Source organism: Rhinolophus sinicus, linkage group LG15, assembly GCF_036562045.2.
Source record: "Rhinolophus sinicus isolate RSC01 linkage group LG15, ASM3656204v1, whole genome shotgun sequence".
Lineage (NCBI taxonomy): Eukaryota > Metazoa > Chordata > Mammalia > Chiroptera > Rhinolophidae > Rhinolophus > Rhinolophus sinicus.
This window is the reverse complement of record NC_133764.1, coordinates 47,021,095-47,033,820: the sequence shown is the minus strand read 5'-3', so window position 1 is coordinate 47,033,820 and position 12,726 is coordinate 47,021,095. Positions and strand designations below refer to the sequence as shown.

General features: G+C 44.7%; 1 protein-coding gene across 2 annotated transcripts; it reads right to left on the bottom strand.

Moving 5' to 3' along the window:
- Positions 1 to 258: 258 nt before the first annotated feature.
- Positions 259 to 12,520, bottom strand: MSL1 (MSL complex subunit 1). Of its 2 annotated transcripts, XM_019747656.2 has the most exons (9): positions 11,403 to 12,520; positions 8,710 to 8,933; positions 7,319 to 7,704; positions 5,365 to 5,412; positions 4,846 to 4,910; positions 4,139 to 4,206; positions 3,585 to 3,709; positions 3,344 to 3,416; positions 259 to 2,792 (listed from the first exon to the last, which is right to left on the bottom strand). In XM_019747656.2, exons 1-9 carry the CDS (start codon positions 12,168 to 12,170, stop codon positions 2,702 to 2,704), a joined length of 1,848 nt encoding a protein of 615 aa, XP_019603215.2. In that variant the 5' UTR covers positions 12,171 to 12,520; the 3' UTR covers positions 259 to 2,701. The 2 variants fall into 2 exon arrangements, with proteins under 2 accessions (XP_019603215.2, XP_019603216.2); XM_019747657.2 differs by lacking the exon at positions 5,365 to 5,412 and having other exon boundaries at positions 11,403 to 12,496.
- Positions 12,521 to 12,726: the final 206 nt, after the last annotated feature.

Here is a 12,726-nt window from a genome sequence, read left to right as displayed (position 1 = left end):
ACACCAGGCACCAAGAATCCTATCCTATAATCTCATTTTTAAAGTTGCCAATTATGTGTAAGGAAGAACACAAGACAAAGGGATGAAACGTACGAGTACATTGTGCTCATACACAAATGTAGATGCATTCTTTATATAAAAGGGAAAATTGTGTGTTTTTCTATTTTGTGAAATGGATCTTTTTCTAATCTTTTAATATCTACAAGCAGAATTGTTTGATGCTTCCTGATAAAATAAATTGAAGCAGCAGTTCAAAAATTAACAGCCACAATAGTTTATTTACAATTGAACTCTTTATAAGATATTTACAAGACAACCAATTTTACACATCAGAAATGGTATCAAAAGTATGAATTACAACACAGACAACAATATGAAATGGGCTTAAAACAAAGCTGAAGTGGACAGACAAGCAATTTCTCTTTTTAATTTATTAACACTAGCTTAAACTTTGTTAAAGAAAGAAACAAAGAACTATGTTTTAGGAGAACTGCAGGGCTTTCAGTTGAAGATTGAATTTCACAGTGTTGTACCCCATGTAGGGAAAAAAATAAAACTAATTTTCCCCCCACACTCTAACACACTGTAATTTCACTCTTGGAATTTTTCTAATCTACTCTCCAACCTCCTTCTCAACAAACCTCAACATATCCAAATCAAAGGAGAATTTATCTAGAAGAGGGGACAACAAGGGTCCTAGGTAGAGGGAGAACCAAGGAAATAGAATCCACTTAAGTCTGGCCAGATAGCACCTCATGGATTCCTTTTAGTCTAGCTGAAGTTCAGAATCTGGAGAGTCCCCTGGGTAGGGCACAAACAAAAGGTTAATTTGCTAACCCATATCCAAATTCGGAATCCAACAAATGCTGAAAATCAAGAAGAAACTGAGGAATCAAGGAACAAAGAAGTAAAGAGACACTGGTCTTTTTTTTTTTCTTGGACACATTATAAAGAAACATAACATAGGTCAGAGCAGGAAAGCCAAACAGCTTGCCATATTAAAATGATGGAGAACAAAGAAAATCTGGCCCAGTTTTTCTAGAATTCTCCTTCCTCTCCTTAAGGTGTGAGATGAGAGCCCCTAGTGGAATAAGTCCTATTTCTCTACATTCTTGCTGCAGTGAAGTTCACAGCAGGTTCCCTTGTGGAGAGCCCACTCTCCTAAGCAGATGGAGTTACAAATGAAAACCCATAGCCACACACACACACACAGAAGGAGAAATAAGAGCAGCAAGATCACCCAAGAACACTACATGTGCTGCCGGAATAATTCCTTTAAAAGTCAAACCCAGGGAGCACAGATCAACATCTCACAAAAAGCTGTAGCAGTGGGAGGCCCCTGAGGAACTTTTCTTTTCTTCCCACAATGGTATCCCATTCTCTCACGCTCCACTGATGGGCCGGCCACACACCCTACATACCTTGGCTTCTCCTCTAAAAGTGCTAATAATCTGGGGACATATTCTCTTCAAGGATAAAAGCCCCTATCTTCTAGGAGATTAGACCCCTACTTTGTTTTCACACAATAGTCCTGAAGACTAAAGAAAGGCAATTCCTATATATTTAAGACCAGAGGTCTTGGCTCTATTTTCCTTCCAGATAGTTACAGGGATCTTAGCTGAGACCAGAGTGGCCTGGAGTGCTGTCTTGACGTTTTTTAACAAAAGGGGTGGGGTGGGGGGACCGAGATGGTACACATACAAATCTATTTTTACAAAGTGAATGGAGAAGCTCATTAGGTACATCTGTTTGTTTCAAGATGTAGACATTTGCCAGCCAAAGGAAGCACAGATTTCCACATGAACCCCCCACCCTCCCTAAATCTCTATCCCACCACCAAGAGCTCAGCTAAAAGGATAAAGCCCAATTAAGGAATACTTGCAAAGTGATGCGACACAATGACATCTATACAGGTTCTGGCATGCCATCCCCAAATGTTAACTGCTTTCGTTTAGAGCCATAATTTGTCCAAAAGTAACCTTTCCCCATTCTCTTTTCCAAAGGTTTTATTTTTTGAGGGGTGGGGTTAAGAAATTCAGTTATTCGTTAACTAAGAAAGTAAGTCACAGCCAACACCCCTTCTCACATGGCTATATCACAGAATGGTTTTAAGAGAACAACTGTCTTTTAAGACATTTATCTACCAACTCTCCAATCTATTTGCTACCCTGTGAAGATGACTTGCTTCATCACTTCACTTGTTATTCCTCATCTGGTCCTTAAGCTCATGGTGAGGTTTTTTTTGTTTTGTTTTAGGGTAAAAACCACTACACTCAAACTATATGGAAGGGTATACCAGGGCGAGAAGAGTGCCATGCAGGCACAGGTCTAAAGGCAGGGGTTGCTTTATCTTCCACAAGTCTAATGAAAGAACGCTTTTACCCCTTTAACAGGCAAATGTATAGAAGCAGACCCCTGAAGCTTCCAAATCTGCCATCCTAGAGATTTGGCTTGAGAGCTCATTTCCCCAAAACGGGAAAAGATATCCCAATCACCCTCTATAATTCACAATTCGCCCAATGAAAGAGTTTTCTGTGAAGTCAGAGCAACGAAAACAAAACAAAGATCAAGGGAGTATGGAAGGGTATTATCAGCGAATGACAACATACATGAGAACATAGGTCACATATACAGGTCTCTGCCACTCTCTGAGAATGGCATGCTACAACTATCTGAAGACAGAAGGTTCTTGCCAGCACAGCTATTTCCTACACGTCCGGTGAGGTGTTTGCTTCTTCTGGATCTCCAACCTACATCGGCTACGCTCATCCAACCAGGGCAGCTCAAAATTCCTGGCAAAAAAGGATAAGGAAATGAACTTCCAAGACTAGCAGGGATTCAGTGTGGACATGAGAGTAACTCGGAAAAAGACACTATGCCCCTCACCACTCCCAGCCCTGACTCTCATGTCCCAAGTTTGGAATGTCTTTCCTGCCTCAAAGCCAGAGCACTAGTGTGCTATTAAATTGACTGAATGATCTATTTCCACCATGTTTCCCCAAAAATAAGACTGGGTCTTGTACTATTTTTTGCTCCAAAAGACGCATTAGGGCTTATGTTCAGGGGATGTCATCCTGAAAAATCATGCTAGGGCTTGTTTTCCGGTTAGGTCTTATTTTCCGGGAAACACGGTCACTCAAAGAGCAATCTTCCTAATCCCTGACTTGGGAATCTTATCACTGCAAAAGCTAGTTGCCCAGGTAACCTCACTTCCGTCAAAGAACCATGGCTATCCCTCAGCCACCTGTTCCACCTTATATCTAGGCTTTCATAAAGTCTGAAAGGGAGGTGAAGTACAGGCTACCTGAGAGGGTAGAGGGGGAAAAAAACCCTTTATACTTACTGTGGAGTTAATTTTGGTAATGGTCGTCCAAATGCTACAACAGGCAAGAAGGGAGTAATCATCAAACTTTCAACTATGGAAGAAAGCCAGATGTGACCTTGTTAGTGACATAAATGGGAAATGTCTAGCAACTATACCTGCTCCAACATACTGTTCATTCATTCAAAGCAAGTTGTATCCTGGAGACTTGTACCCTTTTTCTTCTTTGAATAATCTACTCTTTTAGATAGATAAAACTTACCATCATCTGGCTCAGGGAAAAATGAGGTAACCTCAGGCTCAGATTCCTGAATTCCTTTCTTTTTATACATTCTGAGCTGTAGTCGCTGTAAAATTCTTTGTTCCCTGATCCTCTGAATATCCCATCTGGGAAAAACAAACCAGACAAACAAAACAAACAAACCCAACATTACTAAAAACCTGCTCTATAAAAGCAAATTCACAACCCAGATTCTAGGGAGATCTTTGCTGACTCTTCTTGATTGGGGGTGGGGGGTATAGGGGTGGGAGGTGTTAAAGAGAACTGCCTGCCTGTTTAGGGAAGAGCTGTTTAGGTCTAGCAGTCCAAACCACGTGTTAGTGTTCCAGACAGAGTAGAACTGAGGAAGGGCATACACTAAGAAAAAGAAGCCAAACATCTTTACCTATAATAGCTACCACTTCAAACTAAGACACTCAACACTGGGAAGCCAGTAATTGAGGAATGTTTAGAGATCCAGGACTCTCCAAGCATGGATGAGAGAGGTCAGGGTCCTAGGGCTCAGTTGTTCCCAGAATGAATCCTTCTAGCCTCACCTTTTCCTTCTCTTCTCATCCAGCTCCAGTTTTGCATGTCGCTTGGAAAACACACTGTCATCCAGGTTCTGTGTAAAGAATAGCAGCTGATAAGCTATTTGTCACCATATGGTATCATATGGTATACTAATGCATTTCCAGCTTCCAGGAAGGTAAAATCTCACCTTCAGGTCCCACCTGAGTCTGTGAGTTCTATGGATATTATGGGAACCTCCTGGTGACAGAATCAACAAAACACATACTCCACCCCCTACCCCCACCCTTGTAGAATCTCCAAATTTCAAAATCATTTCCATAACTTTTCAAAGTGAAAGTCACGTCAAACTGAAGCACCCCTTGAGACTGCTATAAATGGCCCTCACCTCCATACTTTGTAAGAGTCCGAGTTTAAAATAAGTATCAAACTTTTAAGAGTCAACTGAGTTTGGAATACATAATTTTGTTGCTGAGGGATACATGCCACCTTTTCTAACAAGAAGTCTAGCTTCGAACACTCCCAAGCTATTTATTTTTCAATAAATCACTTAACCACTCTGGACCTCAGTTTTCTCATCTATACAACAAAGTTTGACTAGATAATCTCTCAAATACCCTTCTGGCTTTAAAGTTTTATTTAACCCATCCATACAATTATGACATTTCAAGTTTACTCCCATATTTCTACTTTGTCTCTCACTCCCTTCCACTGACAGGTCTTGGATACCTACCTCCAAAAGGTCTGAAGGATTTGGGTCCCTTAGAGGCTCTACTGAATGGTCCCTCCAAGAAGGAACTGGAAAAAAAAAAAGAAAAAGAAAAAGAAAGGGAGGAGGGGTGGAACCACCCTTAAATCCAAGGTCACACAATGCTACTATTCACTAGGATAAGAGGTCTCTCCCCAGATAAGACAAAGTTACCAAGTGATAGGAATCCATTCTATGGCCTCACCTGAAGCCATATTCAGTGTCCTTGCTATGGTATAAAAGAACCTAAAATGCCATTGCAGTCTGCCAAACACAGATCACAAAAAAACCCTAAGCCAATACCTGACAATTCATATAATGGATGCTACTGCAGTTCCTGAAAAACAACTGAAATTTGTAGTCATTTTGAAGTCTACAGTGTAATCACACACCAAGGAATCTCACTCTCCCACATCCAGCTGATGGGGAATGCAGCTCCCAACCATCCACCGTCCCTCCAACCCCCACCCCAGGCCCAGCCAGCACAATTCCTATTCTACTCACCAGCCAAGACTGAAGTTTCTCCTGCAACACTTGATGGCATCAGACACCCTAAATAATGCAGGAAAGAAGAATCATCTCAGTGTAAAAAGAAAAAAAGCCCATACCCAAAATGGAGGAAAGGATCATCACTGAAGTTCTCACTAGGAAGCCATTTTGGTTTTTTTGAGTTGTTCTTTTGAGAATTTCTCTCTGGGGGAGGGGAAGAGGGAACAACAGACAAAAGAAAAGAAAATAAGCCCACCACTTTTTTTTTTACACTGAGACGACTTCTTTTCTTCATTATTTAGGGTGGTTTCCCTGCAACAGTTGATGGCCAAGGGTATCAAACCTTAAACTCAGAACATGGCAGGTGAGTAAAAGTTGACCCTATTTTTCAAATAAAAGATCAGTGTTCTCAAAACGTACACATGTAGTCTTCTTAAACAGCTCCCTCCTCCCTCCAAACAAACTACCTTGCTGGTCCAGCCTGAACAACATGCACAAAGACTTTGGCTTCCTTAGAACAAGCCATTGAGACTTCTCTTGAGATAGGGCGTCAAGAATAAGGATTCACACGTTATTCACAACTCAGGCTCCTCAAAGGGCTGGGATCCCCTCAGTCAGACTCCTTCTGTACTGCTATGCCCACAATCTCAGAGGTGTTTGGAATTTTCTGTACTAGAGCAGACAGGGTTTTCAAAAACAGCCAGTCACACAGAACAGCTCTGGACCAAGCCATTTCCCAATCCCGGATGGGAAGTTGCTTCACGGTTTCTCTTAAGTTGTTACACAGCGTTACTATGGCAGCAAGAAGGTTGACCATTAAGGATGAACCTGTTCAACTGACTGAGCCAACAAAAAACCTGAACCTCGATCAGGATCCTGGTCTATTGCATGGACGCAAGTGTGAGACCTAATGAATTTTAGATAATTAAGAAGAGTAATCTATCTTCCCCACTTCATTTTGTCACCAGAACAGCCAAACAAAGCCTGGAGAATGCTTTTGTCTTATTGGAATGGATTCCCATCCCCATCCCTGCTGGGGCAAGACACAGTGGTAGAAATTCGGGGCTGCAGCTCTATCCAAGAAAGCTTCCCCCACCGTCACCCTTGAGCATCCACAGTGACTGTCACAGACTAACATTACACGATTGAAGACACATTGCAGTTACTGGTTGATGTAGGAGACAGGGGAGCATCTCGGTGTGGAAGCCATAAAGAAAAACAAGGGAATGAAGACCAAGGTCCCACACCACACACCCTCCCGAAGCAGCTCAGATATCCCAAGATAGTCCTTATTGTTTGAAAAATAGTTTGTAGACCATTTTATTTAAATATATGAACAACCAATGGGCTACTGCAATCCAAGTAAACTCTTCACATTTAGAACCTTTGTGAAGTATAGTAAGATAAAATAAGACTGTTGGTCTTTGGCAGATTCCTCCTGCCCCCCAGACCGGGACACAGAGATACAGATAAATGTTTATATAGTTAGAGCGGAGGCCCAGGTGAAATTCCCCACCCCAAGCTGGCTCCCCAACCCAAAAATTACCATTGGCCCCTGAGAATACCCAAAGACCACCCTCCCAGGTTTCACACAATATCAATTGCAGGAACAGTCGTGCATGGCAAAGTATAAGTTCTATGCATTTCACAGCACAGAAAACCCTTCTTTCAGAGGGCATGCAAGTTGCCAGAGATTACACCCCCAAGTCTGGTGCTCTTGTGATGAGCAACTTACTGGCAAACACATCTCCCAGTGTTGTAAGCAGGCAAATACATTGAGCACATTTTGCTGTAATTCCATCTATTTGCAATGCCTGCACAGTGTCTGTCTCTGGCTGTTAACTTACTCATTCTTGACAGAACTCTGCTTTATTGATTGCACTTTTTTAAAAATGCCAAAGGCATTTTCACACTTGTTAGCTTGACCGCCACCACTAGGGTATAAGAGCAAGTGTTCTCTATGCCTTACTTGCTACAGTCTCCTCCTTCTTTGGAGAGGATTCCCGTAATGGTAACGGTGATGGGGGAGGCTGGTGCCAACGACACAAATACATTTCTGTGGTGGAAAGGTACGGCAAATAATCTTCTATCTCACTTAAGAAGGCTTTCTCCTTGGGATGGGTGCTGGGTCCCTTCTGGGGAGTGGAGAGTCTTGGCGGGGTGTCCACTGAAGACCGGGGCTTTTCTGGAGTTTCTTGGCTCCTCAATTCACGTTTACAAACAGTTTCAGATAAGGAACCACAGGGTTCCTCTTTAACGGGAGAGTGCTTAGGAGTTTTTGTTTTGACTTTTGAAAATTCAGGAGCCAGCTTTTTAACAGGAATCTTTCTTTCTGTACTTCCAAATGGGGATTTCCTATTAGATTGGGAAGAAAACATTATACAATTTATTGATTCTTAAATAAAATCTGACTTGATTTCATTTTGGGGCACGAGAACTAGCTTGTATTCAGGGATCTAAATATCTGGGTTTATCTGGCAGTTATAAGCAGAAACAACTTCATGCTTACCAGTACATATAATAGGCCCCCTTAATAAATGTTTGTTGAATAAGTCAGTTTCCATGCTTAAGATCTTTTAGCTAACATCAGGTGCCACTACCCTATGGCCTATTTCATTCCTATCAACCAGAGACCAATCTCTTATTTTTTCCCCCAATCCTATACCATGTTAGTTACAATCTCTATTTCTTTCTTTTCTTTTCTTTTTTTTTTTGGCTATCTGCTGGCTTTTCTTTCTCCCACCAAACCCACCCATCTCACATTCCTAGAATGCCATGTCCTTTCCTTTTTACCAACCTAAATTCTATACTTCTTTTTAAAGATCCATCTCCTCCTTAAAGTTTCACAATTCTAACTCAGAATAATCTTCACTATCCATGAATCTTACAAAACTTAGTTTGTTTCACTGTTGTCTATCTGCATTATTTTATTGCAGCTGAATTCTTAGTTTTTAAAATTTATGCCATCCTCACAGCTAGATTAATCTCTTTGAGTCCAAGGACAGTTAGATCTTACTTTTTTATGTCTACCAGTGCCTAGCACAATGAAGGAATTTTAACACTTCTTAACTTGAGTGAACTGCTATAGTTTTCTTTAAGAAACTCAGCTGTCACATTTGTTGCTCATTCTCTTTATGATGTACTCTGCATTCTGTAATTACTACAGTGGCCAAAATGTTCCTAACAGACTTTTATAGTCTGCGCAAGAATATTTCAAGATAGTTTCTCAGTACCTAAGACCTCATAATTCAGGATATGGTTGTATTAGAACTAATTCATAAATCCCAACCCCCTACTCTTGGTCACTGGAAACAACTGTCCTTATCATGTTTAGAAAGTGTAACAAAGTTATCAGCACACCTTTTGTGTCCCTTTCCACTCCGCCCACATGAAAAAGGCTTGGAAGGCAGAGTCTGGGATGTCTCAGAAAGCTCCGGCTGGCAGTCCAGTTTAATTTTCTCAGATAGCTCCGTTTCCTCTCTTTCTTCAGTTTCATAGCCCTGAAACAGCTTATGCCTTTCTTTCTCGTTATCCTTCTTTACCAACTGCATCCGCCTTTCCATACGTTCAATCCGAGCAAGGAGCTAAAAGAGATTGGCAAAATGTAGATTTAAAACACAAAATTAAATGCAGGTACTTAGCCCCATTTAGGAATCAGTATGGTCCTCTAACTCTTTCAATGGACTACAGCAATTCAACTTATTTTTAATAGGTAGACATTAACCTAAATAGTTTTTCCTTAAACACAATAGAGAAGGTAAGGTACACTGCTTAATTTTAGGGGCTAACCTAGTTGGGGAGGGAAGTGGGGGAATTTGTAATTCATTTTTCTGAAAGAAGATCCTCTTTACTGAGAGGGGGCACAACATGCCTTTTAAATGGCATGGTCTCTGCTACTGCTAACCACGTGGCTCCAAGTCAGTTTGGGAGTTTCCAAAATTAACCTTAGGTTCTTTTAGGAGGGCCTAGGGTTCTCCAAATCCTATCCTTTCTACTTCCACTCCTAAACACTATACACAAGGGCAAAGTCCAAACAGTACATTGAGAAGGAATTAAACACTCACAGTCACAGTGCCACTAGGGATTGCAGTGTTATTTGAAAGGGGTGTGTGAGGTGAGGGGTTGGGGTGGGTACCACTTAAGCAATGAACACTCAATTAGGAAGAATTATAATAGAAACCAGTACCCATAAATCCCATCAATGATGAAATATGCATACTGCTTTGCACTTGAGATAACAGAAGAAAATTATACGTATTTATTTAAATGTGGATTAAAAACAGTCTTAACTCTAAAGGGAAAACTACATAATCAAACAGAAAATGGAAGTCTATTATCATTGAAAACTTCATGTTAAAATGTTCTGAGAAAAGGTACCAACTATGCCACTTATACCCTATAATAAGAATTTTATTTGAGTTAGACAGTAATATTAATGTTTCCTTCATTACATCTACTTAGCTGCATAGATTTCAGTACAGGCCAAACAACAACTGCAATAAGAGAAACAAGCTTAAGCAACACTAAGACTCCAAAACACAACAGAAACAGTGAATGCCAAGTTGAGACTGACACTCTATCCTTAACTCACCCCACTTTTCCTGCCTAGGAAAGTCTGCAGAGGGGCCATTACCTCAGGAACTGAGCAGAAACCTCCACCATCAGCAGAGAGCCCCCCTGTCAGCCATACTCTCATTTCATTTCCTTCTGTTTTGATTCACAGCCTTAACATTACTTAACCACGGTTTGTGGGTGACATTTCCTTGATTTCTTTTCCTTCACTGGTCCTTCTCTTCCCACCCCCCCATGTAAGGATATAATGTGTTGTAATTACAGTACCATCACACCCTTAGACTGCAGTACAGTAGCTGAGCAGTGCCACCTCCATGTTGAGTAACTTCCACAAATCAACACTATGAGATATTTTAATGAGACCTGCCCCAGCTCCCATTCCACCTTGCAGAAATGTATTCTCCAATAAAACAGCCGCTGCCTGATGCGATTCATTTGGAAAGCAAACAAAATGAATAGCCTTCTGCTCTCCTGCTCAGCCCTTGGCACACACAATGAGAGAGAGAGAGAGAGAGAGAGAGAGAGAGAGAGAGAGAGAGACACTGCTGCAGCCTGAACACAATTGTAGAAACCATGTTTATTTTTAGGCAGCTGTAAGGTATGCTAGCACAGTAATACTCCATCACCAGCTTTCCTGAAGGAATATGTTTCAATACATAAGGTGCCCTTAACTACTGCAGCAATAAAAAACAAGCTTATATAGTCATGCTCCTCAGAAGTACAAAGAAATAATAAATGACTTCCCTATTACCTTAAGATTCTAAAATAGATTTTTTTTGGGGTGTCTACTCAACACATTTAATAAGCTTACTTTCCCCTGATGCCTTAAAACCTTTCAGCGTCTGAACACCATGTTTATATTATACAAGGGAGCTGGTCAGTGGGTCAGGTTTTAGAACAGATTCCTATTAAAAACTGTCTGAAATCAAAAGCAGTGATCCTCTTAATATAATTTAAGAAAATTAAAATATGATTCCTCTGTGAATCACCTCTACCCCTCTGCCAATTAAAAGGCCTCCTACCCTCCTATCTAAAGATGCTACAGCAGTGGTTAGAGCAACAGCTGCTATGTCTCCCTCCTCCAGAATGCATTTCTAACGCAAAAGCTCTTTAATTTAACCCCTTCCATAAAGCCACCACATATGCATCCCACCTTTTCATTTTCAACCCCTCATAAATCAGGTCTTTTCCCACTCTAAACGTCTTTCCCACAAGTCTGGGGCTGTCATTTTAAATTAACCCTTTGGCACCTGAAACCTCCCCTCCCCCTCCGCCTGGGAGGTTGCCCTTTAACCCTTCCCTCCAACCCAACGTGTCTGAGAGCCAGGATCCCAAGGACCCGTCACCTAACATACTCCTTTGCTGGTGGCCAACCTCCTTACCCCTAACCAAGGGATACCTTAACCTCCTACAGCCCCCCTTCCCGTGAGCATGCGCACAACTCGCTCCTCGTCCCGAACGCAGATTAACCTCTCCCGTACCGTGTCTCTCTCTGACTTCAGCTCCTCGATCTCCTTTTCCTTGGCCTGCAGCTGCTGCTGCTGCTGCTCGATGAGGTCCAATTGCAGCAGAAGGATCTGTTTGAGGCAGGCGGCCTGACTGGAGGCTCCCGAGCCGCCGCCACCCCCGAGAGGGCTCTTCCTTATACTCTTCCATCTGCCCTCGCTGGCCGCCAGGGTCCCGGCGGTAGCGGTGGGCGCGAGGGGTGGCGGCCCGGGCAGAGGTAGTGGTGGGGGTCCCGCAGAGTCCGAGGCTGTGGCAGCTGGGGGAGCCGCCCCAACCTTGTCCCCAGCCCAGGGCGTAGGCTCTTTGGCCGCCGCCACGAGAGAGCCCGTCTGAATGGGCAGCACCGCCTGATACTTGGGTCGAGGGCTGCAGCCAGCCCCGGCTGCCGCTGGCTCCCCCCCAATGCCCGCTTGTTTGGTGGCCGGGGGCGGACAGGGCAAGGGCACCGAGCCGCCCCAGCTCTCTTCCTGCTGCCCGGGGGCCGCCCCGGCTGGGAGTAACAAGCCCCGGCCCTTGCCGCCGCAGCCGGCTGGGGAGGGCGCGGGACTCCCGCCCTGGGAAGAGGCCAGCGGGGGCCCCGGCTCCTTGAGCTTACGGTGCCGGGGGAGGAAGTGGGCTTCAGCCGCCCCGGGTTCGTCCTCGGGCCCGCCCAGCGCCGCAGCCCGCTCGTAGTCCAGTCGCTGCTCAGGGTTGCCGCCGGCAGGGGCCGCGGCCGCCTTGAACACTGCGGATCTCATGGTCATAGTGGTCCGGAGCAGCGGCGGGGACCGAGACAGAGGAGGGGGTGGGGAAGGGGCGAGGTGCGGGGGGTCGAGGACGGAGGAGGGGGAGGGGAGTTTGGCGGGCTCGCCTTAGCAGCGCGGCAGCAGGCCTAGGCTAGCGCGGCTCCTCCGGGGCCCCGGCGCCATCCCGCCGGCGTGCGGAGAAGTGGAGGCCGCGGCTGAGGCCCGCCGCAGGCCCATGGGGGCCTCGCCGCCGCCTCTGCTGCCGCCGCCGCCGCCTTCGCCTCAGAGGCAGGAGCTCGTACCCAGCCGCCCCCGAGCTCATCCCCGGAGCTCGCTTCGGCCCCCCCTGGCCCGGCCGGGCCCGCCTCGTCTCCCCACCCCACACCCCCCCTTCCCCGCCCCGGCCCCCCGCCCCGGAGCTCGCCTCAGCCGCCCCGAGCCTCCATTTCCCCCCGCTCCTCCTCAGAAGGGGGTGAGAGGGATGGGTCCGCCCAAAGCCCTCCTTCTCCGGGAGGGGATCTGTCTCTTCCCCCGGGGGTCTCCGCGGCTCGGGGTCCCCCTCCCCCACAGTCAC